At 38.7% G+C, this 27,213-nt stretch overlaps 1 protein-coding gene across 1 annotated transcript in view; it reads right to left on the bottom strand.

The window, feature by feature from the left end:
* Positions 1 to 16,036: 16,036 nt before the first annotated feature.
* The window catches only part of IL13RA2 (interleukin 13 receptor subunit alpha 2), a 38,216-nt gene continuing 27,039 nt past the window's right edge, over positions 16,037 to 27,213 (bottom strand). Inside the window, exons 6-13 of the mRNA XM_033201365.1 lie at positions 26,565 to 26,718; positions 25,913 to 26,033; positions 22,663 to 22,847; positions 21,547 to 21,691; positions 20,626 to 20,641; positions 19,988 to 20,132; positions 17,246 to 17,364; positions 16,037 to 16,149 (exon numbers count right to left, since the gene is read on the bottom strand). Of these exons, the coding sequence (XP_033057256.1) occupies positions 16,099 to 16,149; positions 17,246 to 17,364; positions 19,988 to 20,132; positions 20,626 to 20,641; positions 21,547 to 21,691; positions 22,663 to 22,847; positions 25,913 to 26,033; positions 26,565 to 26,718 (936 nt within the window). The 3' untranslated portion in view covers positions 16,037 to 16,098. The remainder of the gene's footprint in view (positions 16,150 to 17,245; positions 17,365 to 19,987; positions 20,133 to 20,625; positions 20,642 to 21,546; positions 21,692 to 22,662; positions 22,848 to 25,912; positions 26,034 to 26,564; positions 26,719 to 27,213) is intronic.

Genomic DNA, 27,213 nt, shown 5'->3' with positions numbered 1-27,213 from the left:
AGCCTTGTGAAGAAGAGGAAAAGACACTCTACAGGTTTGGAGAAAATGTTTGCAAACCATATATATCTGAAAAAGGCAGGATGTCTAGAGCAAAAAACTATCAACAGTCAACCATAAGAAAACAACCAAATTTAAAAATAGGCCAGAAATGAAGAGACATTTAGGCAAATAAGATCTAAAGATTTCCAATAAGGACATGAAAAGATGTTCAACATCACTAGACAATAGGAGAATGCAAATAGAAACCACAATGAGATGTCACAACATACCTATTTGAATGGCTGAAATAAAAAATAGTGATAACACCAAATTCTGGAGAGGATACAAAGAAACTGCATAACCCATACATTGCTGGTAGGAATGAAAAATGATACAAGAATTCTGGAAAATAATCTGGCAGTTCATTATAAAGCTACATATGCAATATGATCTAGCAATTGCACTCTTGGACATTAATCCCAGAGAAATGAAAACTACATTGGAAAACCTATATATGGATATTTATAGCAGCTTTATTCACAATAACCCAAAACTAGAATCAGTCCAGATGCTTTTTAGTGGGAAAATGGATAAAACAACTGTGGCACATCTATACTATGGCATTTATCAGCAATAAAAAAGAACAAGCTATTGACACACACAACTTGGTTGGACCTCTGGCTAATTATGCAGAATGCAAAAAGCCAACATTAAAAGTTACAGAGTATGTAAATTCATTTATATGATATTCTCAAAATGATAAAATTATAAGGAGAGAAAACAAATTAGTAGTTTGCCAGGGAATAAGGGTCATGGACTCAAATATTAATTTCCTTTGGCTCACAGACACACCCAGGATCAATGCTTTGCATCCTTCAATTCAATCAAGTTGACACTCAATTCAATTCAATTCAATCAAGTTAACACTCAATTCAATCAGGTTGACACTCAGTCAAGTGTCCATACACATCTCAATCAAGAACCCACACACATCTCCTGAGATCATACATAATCTTCAAATAAAGACAAAAATAAGGTCATAAGTATGCCTAACATGTAAATACTACTATCCTTCATGCAACCGGAAATGCATCAATCTCCACCCAAATGCCATTACACAAAGTTAACAATACTTAAATGCTGATATGAAGTCAAAAAATCGTATTTCACATGGTAAAGGAAAAGGAAATAAAATGAAGTTTTTTTAGTACAACTGTATACATGCACAAAAATGTTTTTAACAAAAGAAGGGGGAAATACTCATGATAATTACATTCCTCATTACTGAAACTGGTCAAGTGGTCATAGCTGGTATTGATGACTACCTTCTTCTGCTACCCATTCTGTATTCCCTTTGCCTTCAGCAAGCACCTCTGCAGGTTGTGGTTTATTTCCTGGTAGAGTGACCCAAATCTTCATTCCTGACTGGTCTGGGCCATTTGTAGTCCTGCCTGGTTTGGGCTGTTGTAGTTTCCCATTGACTTTAATCACAGGGCATGGTAGTACTAAGAGATGCCCTAATGGATCTCCTGTATTCTATGCATACTCTTGCTTACCTCCATTATTGAGTAGTAGACTGATTTTATCTTGCTACTCCAGGTCAATCACCCCAGCCAACACTGTAACTCCCTTCTTAGTCTTTTGACTTAAAGGTAATGTCGTGGGAACAGGAAGGAAAGATTTTGCTAGTGGATCACTGAGGGTGATGGTGGGTGGTGCCACTTCCACTTCCATCCCTTGATTCCTGGACCCGTGAATCCTGGCTATGAGAGAAACAGTACCATATATTGGACGCTGATTCATAGCCTACATAGCCTTCTGGAGAACTTCACCCTAGGTGTGCAAAGTATTGCAACCTAGTTAGTGTCATAATAGTTACTTCAAAAGACCATTCCACCATTCTATCAATCCAGCATGAGCCCAGGGACCTACTGGACTCAATGTAAGTTAGACATGAGCTAAAACTCCATTAATTGTCTGACCTCCATAAGCCCATACTTTAACTGGAGGACCACAGTGATGTTTTGGGTCCCCTGGAATCAACGTCAGCTCAGAGCCTGTGTCCAGTAGTCCCTGAAATGTCTAATCATTTGCCTTTCCCAATGCATAGTTACCTGGGTAAAATGTCAGAGGTCTCCTCAAAGAAAGATGGGAGAAAGATTAATAGCATAAATTGTCGGTAGTGTAGTGGGTTCCTTCCTTCCCAACTGCTTCATTCAAGGGATTCTGGGTCTGTAAACTGACTGAACTGTGTTGATTGAGGGGCCATTATTGTCTGTTTTTATAATTCAAATTAGTCTTTTGTCCATTCGACCTGGAAGTTTTCTGCTTATATAAATTAAGTAGGAATGCAGTAAGCTTTCTATCAATTTCACTTCTAGGAACACTGTGTTAAATTAGTGAATGCCAGAGAAAGTCCTCCCACATGTCCCCATTCCAAGATGCAGGGTCCCATTCTTTTCCAATCAATGCCCTCACTTTAACAGTAGACACCTGGCAAGGCTGTATATGCACCTTTCATTGTAGGTCAGCCACTCACATGATAAGAACTTATGTCTGATTTTCCACAATTTCAATTCTTTCTCTACAGGAGATAAGACTCTCACTCAGAACAATCTTAGAATTTTTGAAGCTCAGGGGGGTGGTTCCAAGATGGCCAAATAGGAACAGCTCCAGTCTACAGCTCCCAGCATGAGCAACGCAGAAGACAGGTGATTTCTGCATTTCCAACTGAGGTACCAGGTTCATCTCACTGGAGTTTGTCAGACCCTGGGAGTAGGACAGTGGGTGCAGCCCACTGAGCATGAGCTGAAGCAGGGTGAGGCATCGCCTCACCCAGGAAGTGCAAGGGGTCAGGGAATTATCTTTCCTAGCCAAGGAAAGTGGTGACAGGCAGCACCTGGAAAATAGAGTCACTCCCAACCTAATACTGCGCTTTTCCAACAGTCTTAGCAAATGGAACACCAGGAGATTATATCCCATGCATGGCTCGGAGGGTCCCATGCCCATAGGGCCTTGCTCATTGCTAGCACAGCAGTCTGAGATCGAGCTGCAAGGCAGCAGCAAGGCTGGGGGAGGGGCGCCCACCATTGCTGATGCTTGAGCAGGTAAACAAAGCAGCCAGGAAGCTCAAACTGGGTGGAGCCCACCGCACCTCAAGGAGGTCTGCCTGCCTCTGTAGACTCCACCTCTGGGGGCAGGGCAAAGCTGAACAAAAGGCAGCAGGAACCTCTGCAAACTTAAATGTCCCTGTCTGACAGCTTTGAAGAGAGTAGTGATTCTCCCAGCATGGAGTTTGAGATCTGAGAACGGACAGACTGTCTCCTCAAATGGTTCCCTGACCCCCAAGTAGCCTAACTGGGAGGCACCCTCCGGTAGGGACAGACTGACAGCTCACTTGGCTGGGCACCCCTCTGAGACGAAGCTTCCAGAGGAATGATCAGGCAGCAACATTTACTGTTCAACAATATTCGCTGTTCTGCAGCCTCCACTGCTGATACCCAGACAAACAGGGTCTGGAGTGGACCTCCAACAAACTCCAACAGACCTACAGCTGAGGGTCTTGACTGTTAGAAGGAAAATTATCAAACAGAAAGGACATCCACACCAAAACCCCATCTGTACATCACCATCATCAAAGACCAAAGGTAGATAAAACCACAAAGATGGGGAAAAAACAAAGCAGAAAAGCTGAAAATTCTAAAAATCAGAGCGCCTCTCCGCCTCCAAAGGAACACAGCTCTTCACCAGCAATGGAACAAAGCTGGACGGAGAATGACAAAGCTGGACAGAGAATGACTTTGACGAGTTGAGAGAAGAAGGCTTCAGACTATCAAAGTTCTCTGAGCTAAAGGAGGAAGTTCGAACCCATCACAAAGAAGCTAAAAACCTTGAAAAAAGATTAGACGAAAGGCTAACTAGAATAACCGGTGTAGAGAAGTCCTTAAATGACCTGATGGAGCTGAAAACCATGGCACGAGAACTACTTGACAAATGCACAATCTTCAGTAGCCAATTCGATCAACTAGAAGAAAGGGTATCAGTGATTGAAGATAAATGAATGAAATGAAGTGAGAAGATGAGTTTAGAGAAAAAGAGAAATGAACAAAGCCTCCAAGAAATATGGGACTACGTGAAAAGACCAAATCTACGTCTGATTGGTGTATCTGAAAGTGACAGGGAGAATGGAACCAAGTTGGAAAACACTCTGAAGGATATTATCCAGGAGAACGTCCCCAACCTAGCAAGGCAGGCCAACATTCAAATTCAGGAAATACAGAGAATGCCACAAAGATACTCCTCAAGAAGAGCAACTCCAAGACATGTAATTGTCAGATTCACCAAAGTTGAAATGAAGGAAAAAAAGTTAAGGGCAGCCAGAGAGAAAGGTTGGGTTACCCACAAAGGGAAGCCCATCAGACTAACAGCAGATCTCTTGGCAGAAACTCTACAAGCCAGAAGAGAGTGGGGGCTTAAGGAAAAGAATTTTCAACCCAGAATTTCATATCCAGCCAAACTAAGTTTCATAAGTAAAGGAGAAATAAAATCCTTTACAGACAAGCAAATGCTGAGAGAGTTTGTCACCACCAAGCCTGACCTACAAGAGATCCTGAAGGAAGCACCAAACATGGAAAGGAACAACCAGAACCAGCGACTGCAAAAACATGCCAAATTGTAAAGACCATCGATGCTAGGAAGAAACTGCATGAACTAATGAGCAAAATAACCAGCTAACATAATATGACAGGATCAAATTCAAACATAACAATATTAACCTTAAATGTAAATGGACTAAATGCTCCAATTAAAAGACACAGATGGGCAAATTGGATAAAGAGTCAAGACCCATCAGTGTGCTGTACTCAGGAGACCCATCTCACATGCAGAGAGACACACATAGGCTCAAAATAAAGGGATGGAGGAAGATCTACCAAGCAAATGGAAAACAAAAAAAGACAGGGGTTGCAATCCTAGTCTCTGATAAAACAGACTTTAAATCAACAAAGATCAAAGAGACAAGGAAGGCCAATACATAATGGTAAAGGGATCAATCCAACAAGAAGAGCTAACTATCCTAAATATATATGCACCCAACACAGGAGCACCCACATTCATAAAGCAAGTCCTTGGAGATCTACAAAGAGACTTAGACTCCCACCCAATAATAATGGGAGACTTTAACACCCCACTGTCAACGTTAGATCAATGAGACAGAAAGTTAACAAGGATATCCAGGAATTGAACTCAGCTCTGCACCAAGTGGACCTAATAGACACCTACAGAACTCTTCACCCCAAATCAACAGAATATACATTCTTCTCAGCACCACATCACACTTAGTCCAAAATTGACCATGTAACTGGAAGTAAAGCACTCCTCAGCAAATGTAAAAGAACAGAAATTGTAACAAACTCTCAGATCACAGTGCAATCAAACTAGAACTCAGGATTAAGAAACTCACTCAAAACCACTCAACTACATGGAAACTGAACAACCTGCTCCGGAATGACTACTGGGTACATAAAGAAATGAAGGCAGAAATAAAGATGTTCTTTGAAATCAATGAGAACAAAGATACAACATACCAGATTCTCTGGTACACATTTAAAGCAGTGTGTAGAGGGAAATTTATAGCACTAAATGCCCACAAGAGAAAGCAGGAAAGATCAAAACTTGACACCCTAACATCACAATTAAAAGAACTAGAGAAGCAAGAGCAAACACATTCAAAAGCGAGCAGAAGGCAAGAAATAACTAAGATCAGAGCAGAACTGAAGGAGATAGAGACACAAAAAAACCCTTCAAAAAATCACTGAGTCCAGGAGCTGGTTTTTTGAAAAGATCAACAAAATTGATAGACTGCTAGCAAGATTAATAAAGAAGAAAAGAGAGAAGAATCAAATAGACACAATAAAAAATGATAAAGGGGATATCACCACCAATCCCACAGAAAAACAAACTACCAGCAGAGAATAATATAAACACCTCTGTGCAAATAAACCAGAAAATCTAGAAGAAATGGATGAATTCCTGGACACATACACCCTCCCAACACTAAACCAGGAAGAAGTTGAGTCCCTGAAGAGACCAATAACAGGCTCTGAAATTGAGGCAATATTTAATAGCCTAGCAACCAAAAAAAGTCCAGGACCAGACGGATTCACAGTCAAATTCTACCAGAGGTACAAGGAGGAGCTGCTACCATTCCTTCTGAAACTATTCCAATCAATAGTAAAAGAGGGAATCCTCCCTAACTCATTTTATGAGGCCAACATCATCCTGATACTAAAGCCTGGCAGAGACACACACACAAAAAAAGAGAATTTTACACCAATATCCCTGATGAACATTGATGCAAAAATCCTCAATAAAATACTGGCAAACCAAATCCAGCAGCATATCAAAAAGTTTATCTACCATGATCAAGTGGGCTTCATCCCTGGGATGCAAGGCTGGTTCAACATATGCAAATCAATAAATGTAATCCAGCATATAAACAGAACCAAAGACAAAAACCTCATGATTATCTCAATACATGCAGAAAAGGTCTTTGACAAAATTCAACAGCCCTTCGTGCTAAAAACTCTCAATAAATTCGGTATTGAAGGGATGTATGTCAAAATAATAAGAGCTATTTATGACAAACCCACAGCCAATATCATACTGAATGGGCAAAAACTGGAAGTATTCCCTTTGAAAACTGGCACAAGACAGGGATGCCCTCTCTCATCACTCCTATTCAACATAGTGTTGGAAGTTCTGGCCAGGGCAATCAGGCAGGAGAAAGAAATAAAGGGTATTTAATTAGGGAAAGAGGAAGTCAGATTGTCTCTGTTTGCAGATGACATGATTGTCTATTTAGAATACCCCATCATCTCAGCCCAAAATCTCCTTAAGCTGATAAGCAACTTCAACAAAGTCTCAGGATACAATATCAGTGTGCAAAAATCACAAGTATTCTTATACACCAATAACAGACAGAGAGCCATATCATGAGTGAACTCCCATTCACAATTGCTTTGAAGAGAATAAAATACCTAGGAATTCAACTCACAATGAATATGAAGGACCTCTTCAAGGAGAACTACAAACCACTGTTCAACAAAATAAAAGAGGACACAAACAAATGGAAGAACATTCCATGCTCATGGATAGGAAGCATCAATATCGTGAAAATGGTCATACTGCCCAAGGTAATTTATAGATTCAATGCCATCCCCATCAAGCTACCAATGACTTTCTTCACAGAATTAGAAAAAACTACTTTAAAGTTCATATGGAACCAAAAAAGAGCTCACATTGCCAAGACAATCCTAAACCAAAAGAACAAAGCTGGAGGCATCACACTACCTGACTTCAAACTATACTACAAGGCTACAGTAACCAAAACAGCATGGTACTGGTACCAAAACAGAGATATAGACCAATGGAATAGAACAGAGTCCTCAGAAATAATACCACACATCTACAGCCATCTGATCTTTGACAAACCTGACAAAAACAAGAAATGGGGAAAGGATTCCCTATTTAATAAATGGTGCTGGGAAAACTGGCTAGCCATAAGTAGAAAGCTGAAACTGGATCCCTTCCTTACATCTTACACAAAAATTAATTCAAGATGGATTAAGACTTAAATGTTAGACCTAAAACCATAAAAACCCTAGAAGAAAACCTAGGTAGTACCATTCAGGACATAGGCATGGGCAAGGACTTCATGTCTAAAACACCAAAAGTAATGGCAACAAAAGCCAAAATTGACTAATGGGATCTAATTAAAATGAAGAGCTTCTGCACAGCAAAAGAAACTACCATCAGAGTGAACAGGCAACCTACAGAATGGGAGAAAATTTTTGTAATCTACTCATCTGACAAAGGGCTAATAACCAGAATCTACAAAGAATTCAAACAAATTTACAAGAAAAAAGCAAACAACCCCATCAAAAAGTGGGCAAAGGATATGAACAGACATTTCTCAAAAGAAGACATTCATACAGCCAACAGACACATGAAAAAATGCTCATCATCACTGGCCATCAGAGAAATGCAAGTAAAAACCACAATGAGATACCATCTCACACCAGTTAGAATGGCGATCATTAAAAAGTCAGGAAACAACAGATGCTGGAGAGGACGTGGAGAAATAGGAACACTTTTACACTGTTGGTGGGACTGTAAACTAGTTCAACCATTGTGGAAGACAGTGCGGCGATTCCTAAGGATCTAGAACTAGAAATACCATTTGACCCAGCCATCCCATTACTGGGTATATACCCAAAGGATTATAAATCATGCTGCTATAAAGACATACACACATGTATGTTTATTACAGCACTATTCACAATAGCAAAGACTTGGAACCAACCCAAATGTCCATCAATGATAGACTGGATTAGGAAAATGTGGCACATATACAACATGGAATACTATGCAGCCATAAAAAAGGATGAGTTCACGTCCTTTGCAAGGACATGGATGAAGCTGGAAACCATCATTCTCAGTAAACTATCCCAATGACAAAAAACCAATCACTGCATATTCTCACTCATAGGTGGGAATTGAACAATGAGAACACTTCGACAAAGGAAGGGGAACATCACACACTGGGGCCTGTCATGGGGTGGGGGGAGGGGGGAGCGATAGCATTAGGAGATATACCTAACATAAATGATGCATTAATATGTGCAGCACACCACCATGCCATGTGTATACATATGTAACAAACCTGCACGCTGTGCACATGTACCCTAGAACTTAAAGTATAATAAATAAATAAATAAAAATATTTGAGGCTCAGTATCTGCTTCTGAAGCTGGGAGCTATAATCCCTGACTCAATCATTTTCTTTCATCACTTTGTCCACTGAACTTAGGAGCAACCAACCAGCTTCATTATGGTCCTTGGTTCTCCACGTATGGTCAAAGGTATTATGTATAGAGTCACTAAACTTGCCTCTCACAAGCAGTGAATCAGATGTGTCAAATGCACTTCTTTTGCATAACTCACTAAACTGTTCATGCTAAAGACTCTCAGTGTTCCCCATACTATTAGAAGTAGAGTCCTTAGCATTTTGGGGTCTGACCATATTAAGCAGCCAACTCCAGAAATCCCCAAACCAATGAAAGAACTCCATTCTTAATATTCTCTTCCTCTAGAACCAGTTCTGGTACCAAAATCTGTATCAGTCAGAATTCTCTAGAGGGGCAGAACTAATAGGATAAATATACATATGTAAAGAGGAGTTTGTTAAGAAGTATTAAACTAAAACAATCTTACAAAGTCCCACAATAGGCCATCTGCAAGCTGAGGAGCAAGGGGAAGACAGTCTGAGTCCTGAAGCTGAAGAAGTTGAAGTCCAGTGTTTGATGGCAGGAAGCATCCAGTATGGGATCCAGTATGGGAGAAAGATGTAGGCTGAGAGGCATCCAGTATGGGAGAAAGATGTAGGCTGAGAGGCTAAGCCAGTCTAGCTTTTTCATGTTCTTCTGCCTGCTTAAATCCTGGCCATGCTGGCAGCTGATTAGATGGTGCCTACCCAGATTAAAAGTAGGTCTGGCTTTCCCAGTTCACCAATTCAAATGTTAATCTTCTTTTGCCACATGATTGCAGACACACTCAGGATCAAACTTTGCCTCCTTCAGTCCAATCAAGTTGACATTCAGTATTAACCATCACCCACTTAGAACATTAAAACATTTCTTCATGGAATACAAGGCCCTCCGATACCTGATTCCTACCTTTAAATCACGTCACAGTATTCTCTGCCATGAATAACACTCCAACAACATTGATGTATTTTTAGTTCTAAAGTACCAGAAATTTCCCACAATAGTTACCCCATTATTTGCTTTGCTCTCAGATTAGTACCTTTTTCCTGCTACTCCTTCCATGTCTCACTTCTTTTTATTTTTCAAGTTTCCTCTGAGAGATTTTTCCTAGGCACTTTAAAAAAAATACCGCTTGTTTTGTTGTATTATTTTTTCACAATGACTGACTAGGGGCATTGGATGCCAGTTTTTCTCAGAAAGAATATCAAAGGTACTGGTGAATGGGCAAGTTCAGAATAAAAAGATGAGGAAACAGGGTCACAAGCTGTTGAAAATCCATGGGAAGAAGTTGGGATGCTGAGAAGGAAAGCAGCAACAGTCTGGCAGAGATCAACCCCCAAAGAACTTGGAGACACATGGAAAGGGTAGGTGGAGCTGCCTCTCTGCTCCCCTCACCCCTGTGACAGTCTGATGACCACCAAACTGTTGGAGAGCCCCTGTGCCCTTGTGACCATGGGCAACACTGTCAGTGGCAATTTGGAAACTTCCTGCAGACAGAAAACTGGGTGGTTCATGTAAGCATGCCCACACTTCCCTCAGACCTGTACTGAGATGGGAGGTATCACACTGGCTGTGCACCCATGGTGGGCCACTGCTCTGCACAGGGATTCTCTGCCCTTGAATCACCACACCCCCAGATCCCCCACAAATATGCCCCACAATCCACTCTGACTCTGGCAAGCATGGGAGACCAATAGGTCCCTGGGGAGTTGCAGGTCCCGCTGGAGATCTAATTTTAGGTAGGGGCCACCCATAAGGGAGAGTAGCAGAGCCCACCAAAGTCCCCGTTGGGACAAAGGAAACACAGATGTGGTACCAGTCTCAAGAGGAGAGGAGTCTACCCAACTCATAGGTATTTGAGGATACAAACCCATGGCTTGGCTCGGCTTAAAAAAGTTTTATTTGAGATTCCTTTTATGGAAAAAAGTTCCATCAAAGCCAATTTTAAAAAGCCTATATGAAGTCTGGGCATGGTGGCTCATGCCTGTAATCCCAGCACTTTGGGATGCCAAGGTGGGCAGATCACCTGAAGTCAGGAGTTAGAGACCAGGTTGGCCAACATGGTGAAATCATGTTTCTACTAAAAACACAAAATTAACAGGGCATGTTGGCACATGCCTGTAATCCCAGCTTCTTGGGAGACTGAAGGAAGAGAATTGCTTGAACCTGGGAAGCAGAGGTTGCAGTGAACTGAGACTGTGCCATTGCACTCCAGCCTGGGCAACAAGAGCAAAATTCTGTCTCAAAAAAAAATTTTTTTTTTAAAACCTATATAAAAAAAGAATTATTCTTGCTGCACTTTATACAAATAATCAGGCCAAGCATAATACAGCAAATCAGTCTTATCACGATTTGTCTTTAGTAAATTTCAGAGACTGGAGAGAGAAAAAATTATGCTTCAAAAATTGGCCGGGCGCGGTGGCTCAAGCCTGTAATCCCAGTACTTTGGGAGGCCGAGGCGGGCGGATCACGAGGTCAGGAGATCGAGACCATCCTGGCTAACACGGTGAAACCCCGTCTCTACTAAAAAAAAAATACAAAAAGCTAGCCGGGCGAGGTGGCGGGCGCCTGTAGTCCAGCTACTCCGGAGGCTGAGGCAGGAGAATGGCGTGAACCCGGGAGGCGGAGCTTGCAGTGAGCTGAGATCCGGCCACTGCACTCCAGCCTGGGTGGCAGAGCGAGACTCCGTCTCAAAAAAAAAAAAAAAAAAAAAAAAACAAAAATTATGGTACACTTGGTATTAGACTCTATTCTTATCAGTTGTTTTTAAGGTTTTTGTTTCTGCAGCTTTGACTATTTATTCTTGTGAACCAATCAGTGATCTCTGCAGCTCAGAAGAAACAAGAGGGATGGATAATGTAAAAGTCCAGATCAGTATTCTAATCCTGCACATGTATTATAATCAGCTAGCAACTCCATATCAGCTTGGTACCAACAGTTGCCCAATTCATGGAAAGCTTTTTAACTTCGGCTAATTTTATTGATTTTGCTTTACGTTGTGAAATATATTACTGTTGTACTCTTTGTGTAGGAATACAGGATAAGCTTCCTCCATGTTTTCTTACATTAAACACTTACTAATCTTTCAGATATCACCTTTTGTCGGAACTCAGAGTTATGAATGGCCCTCACCGTACTGACTCTTTCTGACTGAGCTCCTCTCTACCCCAAATACAAGAGATCCTAATAGTTAGGCAGAAATATCATTGCCCCATTCAGCCTGAAGAAGTTGCAGAAGAAGGATCTTCATCCGTCTACAACCCTCAGGATTGAGGTTTTCCTTGTAAAATGGAGGGGGAAATATGTCAGAGGTGTTTAAAGCAGAGTGACTCCATATTGAATAGGGACTGGGTAAAATAAGGCTGAGACCAATGGGTTGCATTCCAAGGATAAGGCATTCTTAGTCATAGGATGAGATAGGAGGCAGGCACAAGATACAGTTCACAAAGACCTTGGGGATAAAACAGGTTGCAATAAAGAAGCTGACCAAAACCTGCCAAAACCAAGATGGCAACTAAAGTAACCTCTGATCATCCTCGCTGCTCATTATACACTGATTATAATGCATTAGCATGCTCAGAGACATTCCCACCAGCAGTTTTCTCCTCTATTCTAATGTCACAATCTCCAAAGTGATTAGAAACCTCATTGCAGAACACCTGTTAGAGTTGTATAGCTGACAATAAAACCACCTTCTAAAGAGGCCCAAAACAAGACAACAATTGTCCATGGATGACAAAGAGTTTTAGTTAGGACAGCCACTATTAAAGCCACAATTGACAGGGAAATTTTGGTTACTTCTGTGGCATATGACAATTTTACATAACAATAATAACCATTGATAGCGTACACTAAGTCATATGGTTTTTATACCAAATAAACCAAATATGTTATTTTTGGACTTTAGGGGACCTAATGTCTAAAAGATTAATTAGGTCAGAAAAAGATATAATTTATAATTTAATTTTGGAAAGTTCGCCAGATATCAAATTACAGGTTACCAGCATAAGTCATTCATTTAGCCAAAGTAACTCAAACATTTTAAAAAGGCAAAAACCTTTACTCACTAATTGAGGGAAGGCTTAGCTTTCCAAACAATTTGTCTCTTTTCTTTCCTTTCTTTTTCCTGTGCTGCCTATTGTAGCCATGTACTGAACATATGAGCCAAAACCCTATCTCCTGCAGGGCTGATGGTGTGGAGGTCTCAGGAAGCTTATGTTGTGCACTAGCACTATGCCCTCCTAGAAGCAGGTTATTTAGTGGTGCATTTCAGGCTTCATTCCAGTATGTGGCTCTTAAGAGTAAGAGCCAGCTTTTCCTCAGGTAGGCTAACTATTGGAAACACCTGCCTTGATGGAGGGGGCAGGTGGTGGTGGTGGGGCGATTATGCCAGGGTGTGCTGAGGTCCCGGTTTTAGGGGCAGGAAGGTGGGAGTGCACCAGCTGTTCTTCCTGAGCAGGCAGGAAAGTGATCTTCCTATCATGCCACTGTTTCAGGGCTCATGACCTTCAGTTTGAATAGACTTTGTCCTTTGGTTTCTGGCCTAAGGCTATGAGTCACAGATAGACCCCTCTGGCAGCTACCGTTACCAGTGGTGAACCCATATGGGTCTGCAGCAACCTCAATTCTTGCCTCCTCAGAAGAAAGAATTCGACTGAGGGGCATAGGCTGAAGAAGAGACTCAGGCAAGTTTTAGAGCAGGAATGAACGTTTATTAAAAAGTTTAGAGCAGGAATAAAAAGAAAGTAAAACATACTTGGAAGAGGGCCAAGCAGCCAACTTGGAGGTCAAGTGTCCTGTTGGACCTTGGACTTAGGATTTTCTATGCCGGCTTACTTCTGTTATCTTGCATCCCTTTTCTGGTGCAACACCCCAGAAGGTCATATACCAGTTAAATTCTGCCATTTTGCTCTTAATGTGCATGTGTAAGCCCACGTGCTCAACTCCTGAAGGTCTTATCAAAAGGGGCTGATCACCAGCTTCATGTGTTTCCTATCTGTAGGGAGATTACCTTTCCCCGGTGCAGGCTGTGACCAATTATTATGTTAGAGGGACAGTTAACAACTGCCTGACCATCAGCTGATGGTCACCTGACTTTTCTGGTGGGGTATAGGGGGAGCACTCTCTTGCCCTTCTCATGCCTGACTAGCTACCTACTGTAACACTATCACCAAAATGAACTTGGAGCAGAGCTTCCTCCTCCAGTCTGACAACTCTTGTGGTTTGTTTGCCTTCCATTGCAAGCCTTTGCCATTCAGTGTAGAGAGGGTGAGTTGGGCCCCATCCTTCATGCAAGCCCAAGTTGTGTGGGCTCATTTTCAGTGGGGATGGAGCTACATGTGAAGTACAAAAAGCACTTTCTTCAAGTCCGTATGCTCTGGCGCCCAGTTCAGAGAACCTCTGTTGTGTCCAAAATAGTGGACTGGGGGAATGGCAGTTGACCTCCCTCTCCAAATTCATTTCTGGGTGCTTTGTGCAGGGCCCAACTCTATCCACATTTGGTGCCACTTGATTCCATTTTGTTGGGGCAATTCCGATTGGGGCTTCTAGGTTTATGGTAGAGAGTCCAGAATTCCTTTAATTAGTAGAGCTTGTTGTGCATGCACTAAACAAGGGAATTGGAAAAGTAGGTTGCCAAGATGCATGCAGCCTCCCGGGATGAGGTTGCCTGCCATATCTCTACCTCACCTTGACCTCTCCACATCACATTCCTCCTTCCTCCCCTACACCCTTCAACTCACTAAGAACAATTTTAGCAAGATCTAGTTTGACAGCAATTGCCAATCATATTGCATCTTAATTACACTATCACAGGAGTTTTAGTGTTTAACAAGGACAAGTCTACTTAGGGAAATGGTGGTACATCCTACCATTGATTACAAGTGACAGTAAAGAATGGTATTCTGGTTTACACTTCAGTTTTAGCTTTTTTTTTGTCTTTTAGAGATGATCAGTGGCAATGATGAGCACAGCTGTGGCTACCCTTCCCATGAGCTTTAGTCTGCATTATATTATTTTAGCATTTTTTATTCTAAAATACTGCTATAAATCAGTACTTTTCAAATTGAAAGTGTAAATGAATCATCTGGGAATGTTCTTAAAATGCAAATTGCTAACTGAGTAAGTCGGGGTTGGAGCAGTTCTAATAAGCTCCCAGGTTATGGCCACTCTACTATGAATAGCACTGAACAGAAACTAGTCTAAACTGAAGCTTGGCTCTTGATTGTAATCTATAATCCTGATTAGAGTCCATTATTCCCTAAGTTTTAAAGCAATTATCGACACCTAGTTTGTCATATACCCTGAAGGTGGGTTGTCCTTTTAAAAAGGTTCTTAGTAATTTCAGAGGTTTGTGCCTTTTGGTCTGTGAACCAAAAACACACACCATCAGAAAGTATAGGGAAACTCTCAAGTTTTACTGTGTAGTTTGTGACTTCCAGTTTTTTCAAATATGATTCCTAATCTATTACTTTTAGCCTTTTAAGCACTGCCTTCCTCACACATTTCTCTTCATGAAACGCAAAGAAGATACTTAGGACTATGAATGTATTTAAAACTTCTTGCTTCCTAATACTTTCACAGGTTACTTTTAAAGCAAAACACTTTTTTTTTTTTTTTTTTGAGACGGAGTTTCACTTTTATTGCCCAAGTTGAAATCCACGATCTCGGCTTACTGCAACCTCCGCCTCCCGGGTTGAAGCAATTCTCCTGCCTCAGCCTCCAAAGTAGCTGGGATTACAGGTGCGCACCACCACATCTGGCTAATTTTTTGTGTTTTTAGTAGGAACAGGGTTTCACCATGTTAGTCAGGCTGGTCTGGATCTCTTGAGCTCAGGAGATCCGCCCACCTTGGCCTCCCAAAGTGCTGGGATTACAGGCATGAGCCACCACGCCTGGCCTAAAGCCAAACAGTTTTATTCATACTGTGCACTTTCATCCCAAGTGCAGTTTAAAACAAACAACAACAAAAACTAGAATCTAATTTTCCAAAATTTGACAATATCTCTGTGGCTTAGTGCAATCTGTGAAGTCACTGTTTTTTATTAATACATCATAAATATAAAACCTGACTCATACCTTGATTTCTCTACATGCAGCACTCTCACTATGAATTTATAAGAAAAGAAACTGTTAATAGAATCCAGAAAATGTACTACTAGCTGAGGCTTTGAGTACTCAAAAGCCTATTTAAATACAACAACATTTTAAAATAAGACGTATTCAACATTTGCAAGAAAAATTCAGTTTATTGAGACTCATATTGAACATTTGGCCATGACTGGAAACTGGTGAGTCAATACCATGTCTCTTGATATGGAAAGTCTTCATCTATCACAGAAAAATTCTGGAATGTAGAAAGAACTCTGTTATTAACAAATCATCATCAATAACACAAACTATTTCACTGAAGATTAACAACTCAGAGAATAAGCACAAGAGCATTCAGCAAACAAAGTGAAATATTCTATACACATTCACTTTTCTCTCTATCTTGAAAAGATATGGCATTGAGATATTTTTCTCAGCCAGGCATAGTTGCTGGCACCTGTAATCCCAGTACTTTGGGAGGCCAAGGTGGGAGGAATTGTTTGAGCCCAGGAGTTTGAGACCAGCCTGGGCAACATAGCGGGACTCTATCTCTATAAAAAATGTAAACATTAGCCACTATGCCTGGCTAATGTTTACATTTTTTATAGAAATGGAATCCACTATGGTGGTGCATGCCTGTAGTCCCAGCTACCCAGGAGGCTGAGGCAGGAGGATTGCTTGAGCCCCAGATACCAAGGCTGCAGTGAACCATGATTGCACCACTCCTCTCCAGCCTGACTGACAGAATGAGACCCTGTCCCAAAAAGATATTTTTCTCCAGGTTACAACTCCTCCTTAAAGCCCCCCCCACCCACAGTGGTCTTACTGTTTCCTGAAATTCTATAGCATTATCTGCAAGACTCCAATGGCAATCATCTAAAATCATCTCAGAGGTTGTATTTTTTCATATGGATCCTGTCTCCCTTAACTTGAGTGTGTGCTCCAAAGGCAGGCACCATGTTTTATCATTTGTATGTGTCCTTGTGTCTGTGGCACACTGGTAATATGTGTTTCAGTCTATGACCATTTTCATTCACTCTTCTCTTTCTCCCAATCCTGCTTTTCTCTTGTAACTCTTTCTGTATACCATTGTCTAGTCTAGAGTCAAATAGTATTTCATGTTCTAAAGTTTGATTTTGACAAAAGTAAATCCACCTCAAAATGTAGTCTTGTAAGATTAATTTTTTAAAATTACTGTATTTTCTGAAGATAATATCATGAGCCGTATGGAATCAATTGTACACCCACAGTGAACAAGCAAAATTATAAAATGTAGCTCCATCAGTTCTAAGTGCAGAAAATTAAAAAAATCTCCCATCTCAGGCTAAACATCATAATGTTACACATCTTACCATTTTCGGGTAGCTGTCTCGCTTACACAAAAGCAGACCGGTTACAAATATAACTAATATTAAGATGAAACCAAATGGTAACAAGAAAAGTGGCAAAGTTTTCTTCAATAGTTCTTCAACTAGGATTAAAAATCACACAAAAAGAGGAAGTGTTATGCATTTATCACTATTTTTGGAACTGAATTATTTTATAAATAGTTAAGGACTGAGTTAAACTTGGAAACCGCTGTCATATTTGCCAGTGCATAAATACCACAATTGTGTTTGAGTATAGCATTCCTTTCATTTGTGCACTTTTTATACAGAAAAGTACTTTACTGAACTGTGACATGTCTTATTTTCACTTAGAAAAATAACTTCTCAAAACACAATTCTTATTTTCTGATATGGATTTGTTTATATTTGACCTTGTGAATTCTCCATTTAGAAATGACAAAATATTAGCGAAGTGGTTAAACAAACATGTCGCGTGTGTCTCTTAACTCTCAGTAAGTCAAACGTGTACTTAGATATTAGGATACTGTACTGAGCAAGAGGTATCCTTCAATACAAATTCCTGTGTGAGTAATGGAAATCATCTTTTAAGGTTACCTTTTTAAAGTTGTCTCATGTTTTAAAGCCCAAAGGGAGGGATAAGGTGTTTCTTTTCTTTTTTATTTTGCTTTTTTATTTTAGGGATGGAGTTTTAATGGTTCTTATGCATAGTAAGAAATGAGCAATCACTAGGCAAACTTAAAAAGCAGATGAAGTTTGGTCTCCCCAAACTAGTACCTCTCGCTTGTTTTGGAGTAATATAAAAGATCTTGAATCTTAGCCAGACATCTACAAACATCCCTCGATCCCACCTTTTTCTTTGTCCTATTTCCTCACAATCTTGTTTTCTACTAGAAAATTATCAGTCAAATTCACATGTTCAGAGAATATTTACAAGAATATAATCCAGATAAATTACTGATATAAGTTATCTGTCCTGCAAAATTAACAGTGGGAAGGCAGGAAGCTCCTTTCCTGAAGTTCTACTGCCTTTCCCCATACAGAGTCAATCCTGAAGAGGACATACTCTAATTTCCAAAAATACTATTGTCCTATTTTTCTATAACTTGAAACATCCAATAAGAAATGTCCTAAAGAACTGAGACCATATGGAACTCAAGAAATTCCTTGTTTCTAATTTCAAAGTTATTAAGATTCTATGAAGAGAGCCGGGCACGGTGGCTGATGCCTGTAATCTCAACACTTTGGGAGACAGAGGTGGGCAGATCACTTAAGGCCGGGAGTTCAAGACCAGCCTAGTTGACATGGTGAAACTCCATCACTACTAAAAATACAGAAATTAGCCAGGCGTGGTGGTGCACGCCTGTAATCCCAGCTACTCAGGAGGCTAAGGCATGAGAATTGCTTGAACCCAGGAGGCAGAGGTGGCAGACAGCCAACATCACACCACTGCACTCCAGCCTGGGTGATGGAGCAAGACCCCGTACCAAAAAAAAAAAAAAAAAAAAGGAAAAGATTTCCCTCAAAGCAAGAGAAATCTTAGGCATCACTATCACTGATAAGATTGCATGTAAAATACAGAAGATAATATATTTTTTGAGGATATGGCTAAAATCTCGCTATATCCGCTTTATACAATGCATTGACTAATGACAAGATATAGTTCAGGACATAACTTTAGAGTTTCCTGATTTTTTAACACAGTGACAAAAATGAAAAATATGAAACTAGTAAGTCTTCTTTCTGATTCCGTATAGCTCTTGGTTGAGTTTTCCACTGTTTTGCTATTTTTTCTCCATAATCCTTAGTGATTATATAATATTTTAGACTTCTCATTTATTGCCTATATCTACCCAATTGGAAATAAAATATAAGTTCCCTGAGGGTAGAGATTTATTTACTGCCATATCTCCAATGCTTGAAAAGAGTCTGAAACATAGTAGGTGCTTAATAAATATTTGATGAATGAAAGGGATCAATGATACCACTATATTCGTAGGGAGATAATAGAGATTCACTATAGTGGAACAACTTGAAAGGAGATGAATGATTGATAGATATGCCAGTATCCATCTGTATCAACATCAGTATATGAATTAATAGCTGCATCTCTATCTATGTACCTGAAAGAGCAATGTTGAGTTGATTTCTTTCAATTTTGAACATTTATTGGTAATTTCTACTCTTAAAGCTAGTATATTGTGAAGCACAATCATATTTTACCTCATTCTTTAGGCTTTTTAGTTTATATGCTATGGAATTTTAATGCCTTTATCAAAAATCACTTTAAATTAGTGTTGGAAGTGAATGGAATGAATATGTATATTACTAATCATGGCCTCTGAATTAGAAAAGTAGTCCTTCGGAATAGTATTAGACACTCAGAAACAAATATATGCTGATCTATACTTGCTTTAAGATTTCTGTTCTCTTGAATACTGAAAGCATAAGAAAATATTGATTAAAATACGCTCATGCCAATCCCTCAAAAGAATGAGCATATTATCTATATTGACAGAAAAACAGGAATGTTGATAATAGAGGTATAACAATATTCCTAGTCCTAACTGAATTAATATTAGACTTTTAATAAATCTTCGTTCAGTTGAAGCGCTTGCTAAATTATCCTCTCTGTTCATAGACTATATGGGAAAGTCTTTCACTTTCATAATTACAAAACACACTGAAAGAAAATTAATTTTGCTAGCAAATAGCTCATTATTGAGTTACTGTTCTTTTAGCTCATACCTTCCCAACATTGTTTATCACTCCACTCACTCCAAATTCCATCATCTGAGCAATAAATATTCACTTTGCTTCTTACTACAAAGCATAATTGTCGGGTTTCATTTGTTATTTTCAAGGTGTACGTTTCATTTTCAACTGTAGTAGTCTGAAAGCCAAGGACAAAATCAGATGCCATTATTTGATCTAGTTGCAACTAGACAGATTCCATATCTGCCCCTTTCAAAGTGGGTTTTATTACATACAATCTATGCATCAAAAGACTAGAAATGCATATTCTCAGCAGTAATTAGCTCTCTGTATAGTGGGGGTTTTCAAATCATTGTTTCTTCCCTTCTTTATCTATATTTTATTTCTACAGTGATAATGGATCACTTACCGTGAAGGACAGCATGTGTGAGAGGGCAAAATTCCTAGGTAGCTTTGGTGTATATAACACCCAGTATGTGGACTAGTGTCAAATTTCCCAGATTCTATGAACTGGAAGATGCGACATACACTCAGTTACCAAACACAGAGAGCCAGCATGTGAATATTATTACTATGGAAACTATAGAGTTCATGTATTAATATATAGCTTTTTCTTTTTCCTTATCCTTATTTCCTTATTCTGATTGTTAATAAGAATAAGAAAAACTTACATAACAATGCTCAGGGCTTGGAATAAGAATAAGGAAACAAAACTTGTATAACAGTGCTCATGGCTTGATATGAAACTATTGCTACAGTTATGAGACTCTCAAGGCTAGGTGATCTCAGAGTTAAAAAATCACTGAAGCAATGATTTCAATTTTGCATTTCAAAGAGCTCAATAATTTTTCTCATTCAATATAATAGCTTTTCCTTTGGCATAACTTATCTTAGGAATCAGCATAATGTAGTGTAGACTTAAGTGGACTGGGAATCAGATCTGAAATCTAGTTCTAGCTGCATAATTTGATTGTAAGTGAATTTACATACCTGGATCTATATGTCAATTCAACAATGAGTTTTCTTATCTGTATATGAAAGGAATGAATTAGAACTACCGGCTCACTAACTTCTCTCTACCACTCTCTAAACTGGAAACTAATAAGGAAAAATAATACATAACAACATGTGATTAAAGGCATCACCACATTGTTGGTGCTGGTGGCAGTAATTAGTCTTGCAACCATCGCCTAATTCCCCAGCCAGCCCTTGGTACAAGCAATTCTCTTGTAAGCCTGCCATACTGGAATTTTGACCTGATGGTTTTCCTCCATAAGTAGTCTTGTGGCTTTTTTTTTTTTTTTTGCTTTTACTTGAGGCCTCTCCACAATCCATCTTAAGCCTTCGGTAACTTTATTGACACAAAATTGAAAACAAGTGACTAGATAATCTCTAAGTTCCTATGTAACTTTAAAATTGGTATCATTCATTATACTTTTGTCCATTTGTTTATTTGGCTTTCTAGAGATTGAACTAAGATACATGTCATGTTCTTTCCCTCACGTGAATGCAACTGATTTTGGTTCTCACATTTGCTATTTTGTTTAAAAGGCTGTAGTTATGATTTTCCCAAATAAATGCAATATTCATACCACCAGGTTGTATCATCTTCTCTGATCTCAATTTCGTAAACAAAACACCTTGCTGGAATAGGTCCCAAAGGTATGCTCCATTTCAGCTTAATTTCATATAAACTCTCCTGAGTACAAGTAAGACAGACTGGCGGCAAAGGTTTAACTGAAAAGCAAAAGGGAACCATTTCAACACAGAGATTGTTGAAGTTTAGCAGTAGCCTTTATTCAAAGCTAGGGACATCTGGTAACAGAAACGTCTAGGGATAAACCAAGTGGCTCGGTAATATTCCCTATGATGTGTATTAAAATCAAAGTTGCTTGCCAACCAAGATGTGTTTCTTAACCAACTTGGTTATTTTGGAAACTCATTTTTGACAAGTCACTCACAGACAAATATATAAGCCCAAGAAAAAGTTCGAAGACCCAAATCATTACAACCATTTTCCATTTTGTAGCATTAGAAATAACAGCCACAATCAGTAATACTACTACTTTTACAGATAGATAACCCTTATTTAATGCTTATGCTATTTCAGACACTGTAAGTACCAAGGATGTTACATCATAATCTCATTCATGTCTCACAATAAACCTATGAGGTGGTCCTCTATTATTCTCATGATACTAATAAGGAAATCGAAACAGAGTAACTTGCCCAAAGTCACATAACTGGAAAAATGGTAGATCTAAGATTTAAAGCCAGGTCTGGAAGACTCTAGAACCCATCACTCTCATAACTATTAGAACTGAAAATATAGACTCAATAAATATCCAGTCATTTGTCTATTGAGGCCTGGAAAGAAGTGTCTTCATAATTACTCCATCACTAACACTAGACAAAATTACTGTATAGCAGACAACCTGAAGATGGAAAATAACATTGTGAGTTCTAAATGAAAACGATACTTTAACCTTTATTCAATTCCTTATCTTTCATCCTTATATATTTAATAAGAGCTTCCTCATTCACTCTGCTGACTCTCGTTTTTCTGTCTTTGCATTTCCATAGGTCTCTGTCTCTCTGTCGATGTCCCTCTCTCCTTCCTTCCCTTTTTCTCTTTCCCCCTCTCAAGTGATTGTAAACAGCCTAAACTAGAAACAATGAATTTGAAGTTGTTTGTTGGTTTACATCACCTATATTTTGAAGCTGAAAAGTGAAATAACTGGATCTGATAGGCTTGGTGTCTGATGATCCATTAACACAAATATAGAAATCTTTATAGTCTGATGACTCCAAATAGGGAAATCTGCATCCAATATTTTGTCCATCAACCTTGATGTAATCAACACACTGTAATGCATGATCCAAGCCCTCATACCTGTAAAATGAGTGTTGTGAGAATTGTGTTTAATTAACAATCTCTTCCAGTATCAAGGTGCTTCATTTTCAATTATATTAGGATACCATGTCAGTTTAAAAATCATTTAATAATGTACAATATTTATTAAGCACCTACTATATGCCAGGCACTATGATAAGCACTAGGGAAAAAACAGTAGGGAAAGCAGACATAGTCCCTGATTTCATGGAGCTTACAATCTGTTGGGAGTCTTCGCAAAATCTCAAAGACAAGGATTCTTACTTGTGTACTTAGGTTATATTGATTCATCAATAAGGTTTGTGAATCAAAGAATAAGATTCCTAGTAAGAAAACCTGTGATTTATACAAATAATCCTGCATGATATTGCCTTTTAAATTATTTTACTGGGGAAGTTATTTTAAAAGAAAGCAAATTTTAGAAAATATTATGTTTAATAAAATGAATGAAAATCTAGAGGATACAATACACATCAAGAGATAAACATCAGAAAAGCCACCTGTAGGAGGGCAAAAAGAAAAGAAGGAGTTGTTTGGCAAGTAACTGTTTAATTTTCTCATCTATTAAATGAGAAATGTTACCATATCCTTTAAAGTTAACCTTATTCCAGTAATAAAGCTAAAAGTAACTAGGGGTGATTCCCTACTAAATTCGAAAGCAACAAATGCTTACTATTTTCCTAAAGAATAGCTTGCAATGCAAACCATGACATTATCTGTAAAAGAAGCCAAAATTCCTGTTGAAATGAGGCCAATGTGGCAGCTGATATGGTGCCGGTACACATATCTGGACTCTACTAAATTAACTTTATGCCAACTATTTACTTTAGGGAGAGTTTGCAAAATTGTTGTCTCCTGGTTAGTTCACTTGATTAGATTTGGGACACTTCAGTTCCAGGCTTAACTTCATACAGACTTACTTGATGCCAGCAGGGAAGCCTTTATTTTTCAATCTCTAAAATGTTAATGTTTATTCCTCTCTATTTCACTAAGATGAGGATCAAATTATATCAAATATGAACTACAATGTACAGGAGGGCAGAGACTTTCTCTTATTCATGCTTTTGTCCTTTTTATCTAGAACACTGCCTGGCATTTAAAAGATGCTTAATATGTATTGAATTAATGAACAAATGATTTTGAAATTTGAAATTTACCTATTCAATTCCAGATGAGGAAACAAAAATTCTAAAAGAAAAAATTACTTGCCCAAGGCCTCAAGTTAAATGATGCTAGATCAGGGATTAGAACCCAGATCTCAGGATTGTTAATAGTTTATAGCTATCATTTATCTCTTATTATTTTCTAAAGAAAGATGCCATGATAATTTGGAACTAGAACTCACCAATAGTAATGCTTAGTCCTCTCTTGATTTGTCCATTGTTTAGTAAATGCATACATTTAGATAATTACCTATCAGTTTATCAGTGCTATCACTTGTTTCATCCATGTAATAAATATTTAGCGGTAATCTACTATGGGTATAGTACTTTGGAGGTAGTCAAGAGAAATATAATAAACAATTCATGCCCACCAATCCCTTAAAAGTTTAACAGGAGACAAAGCACACATATATGAGAAAAAATTTAAATACCATCTGGACAATAAACAATTACAGACTATAAAAAAAATATAAGAGTTCAAGCCAGTCACAGTGGCTCATGCCTGTAATCTCAGCACTTTGGGAGGCTGAGGTGGGCAGATCACTTGAGGTAAGGAGCTTAAGACCAGCCTGGGAGACATGGTGAAACCCCATCTCTACTAAAAATGCAAAAATTAGTCAGGTGTGATGGCACACGCCTGTAATCCCAGCTGCTCGGGAGGCTGAGGCATGAGAATCGCTTGAACCAGGGGGTGGAGGCTGCAGTGAGCCGAGATCGCACCACTACACTCCAGCCTGTGTGACAGAGGGAGACTCTGTTAAAGAAAGAAAGAGAGAAAGAAAGGAAGACAGAAAGAAAAAGAAAGAAAGAAAGAAGAAAGAAAGAAGGAAGGAAGGAGGAAGGAAGGAAGGAAAGAAAAGAAAGAAGAAAGAAAGAAAGAAGAAGAAAGAAAGAAAGAAAGAAAGAAAGAAAGAAAGAAAAAGAGTAATAGCTCAAGAAAAATGAAACAGAAGCTGACAGGATCAGTTAAAGGTTAATGAAACTCGGGAGCAGATGAGCCTTGAAAAAAATGGATAAAAATTGGTGAAAGAAAGATAGAGCCAGAGGGCATTTCAGAAGGTAATGCAAACAAAGGTATAAAAGGCAATAACATGGGTGAGAAAAAAATTGTAGAGATGGATCTAAATGGAGTGGAGCATTCACATTGGTAATAGTAGAGAGTATGGCAGCCCAGATTTTATCCTGGGGCAATGAGTAGACACAGGAGGTTTTTGAACAAGAGAGTGGTATATGAAGATGGCAGTATAGGAAGATAAAGCTGGCTACAGTGTGCAGAATGAATAAAAAGGGGAGAGATTGGAAGGGGAGAGACTGGAATCAGAGTGACCATCATTTGGGAAGCAATGGCAATCATCCAGGTGTTGAATGAAGGAAGCCTAAAGTAGAGCTCCTACAGTAGAGATGGTAGGTACTTAACAGATGTGCAGCCTTGCAAAGGAGTATCAGAACATGGTGATCATGTTACCCTGAAACAATTAAGAAACTAAGGAGATACATGAGTCACAATGGCCAAGTTTAAAAGCTTCAGTGACAGTTAACAAAGGTAGGGAGTCAGAAAAAAGATCCAGTTTAATAGATAACCCATTTTTATTTAAAGACAAGAATACAAAATGTGTCGAAAATGTTTAGGTTCCAACTTCATCTATCTAAAGGATACAAAATTAACCCAGTATAGAAACAATTATTGCATTCCTTATATCACCCATAGAATACCTTCCAGTATCTACATCCTAAAACCACTTACACCCATTGAAATCCTCAAATAATTGTAAACAATTTTCATCATAAATACAACTCTGACGAGTATAATGAATTTAACTTAGTGAAAATATAGTTACTCATACTATTGATTAATTTGAGTAGACATTTTTAATATTGAATTCTAATTATAAAAATACTTACCAGTAAAACAAGTTGTAATTGGTATCAAGAAGTACACCTGTGCCAGGTTTCCAAGAACAGAGTAAATATTGCCAATTGTAATATACACAATCCATATCCTGAACTTTAGTTTCTGGAATTCCTAAAGAACAAATCAATTGTGAATGCTTCAAAGGCTTGATGATGAATCATTTGTGAAATCATTTCACAATTTTACTTCATTTCCTATGACCTCTCCATTTTATTTTGCAATCAACATATCAAGATTATTTCAAAAGGAATTTACTGGAATTCACTTCATGATAAGAGGGATGTGCAAAACCAAAAAACATTTGAGGGCTCATTTACTCATATTAGTATAAGCATATGCAAAAGTAGTAAACTGATTATTCTAGGATGCTCTGAGCAGATGAACAAATACTCAGGAATGTTTACTAATATGACCCCAAAACTGGGAACTAAATCAATAAAATAATATGCAGGTTTTGCCAAAGGTATTTGCTGATTTAAAGAATTTTAAAAGGCTAATCATCAACTACAAGAATGATTCTATTTTGTGCCACACTGTCACAGGATCTATTGTGCCTACAGCCTGGCACATAAAAATTAAGGGACTTATTCCAAATGAATAGTTCTGATAGTATTAAATATGAAAAGAGAACTTTGTTTTAACCTTGTGGCGGTATCCAATAAGTAGCTTCTGCCCAGGAACTTTGAACTTCTGATCCATTTGTGCATTGCCATGGTAAAAGCGTGTGTATCTTTGCTTCAATGCCCTTGTTAAGATCAAACCCATCTTTGTAATGTAGATTCTTAGTAATGATGGTCTGTTTGACAAAAAGGTGAGACAAAGTCAAACTTAGAAACCTCCATGGTATAGTGAGCTATATTAATAAGACTAATAAATCATTAATACTCTGGAGAGTTCCCAATATCTAAGACAGTCCTAGTGACTATTTGATACAATGCCACAGATACATTTCCAGCAGAGCTCACCTCAGTATGTCATATCATCTGATGAGATCATTTGAATCTTAACATCTAATTCCAAATAAAAACAAAAACTTTTGGAAGGAAAAAAACTTTATGGCAGGAACTTGAGCTATATTCGCTTGGAATCAAATAGATAATTTTCATATTCCATATGCACATTACTTGGTAAATTATGTCACACTTAAAAATATAATATGAAACCTTCAGGAAATACATAAAGTAAAACTCTGGAAGTAACCAGAGAAATCCAGACAAATCATGAGCTTCTGGAGGACAAAAATCATTTATTATTTATTCATATATTGTGATATCTAGTAGAGTGTCCAGCA

The sequence above is a fragment of the Trachypithecus francoisi genome, unplaced genomic scaffold, assembly GCF_009764315.1.
Source record: "Trachypithecus francoisi isolate TF-2019V2 unplaced genomic scaffold, Tfra_2.0 Lachesis_group6, whole genome shotgun sequence".
Taxonomy (NCBI): Eukaryota; Metazoa; Chordata; class Mammalia; order Primates; family Cercopithecidae; genus Trachypithecus; species Trachypithecus francoisi.
Note: the sequence above shows the minus strand (reverse complement) of the source record. Positions and strands in the feature narration are given on the sequence as shown.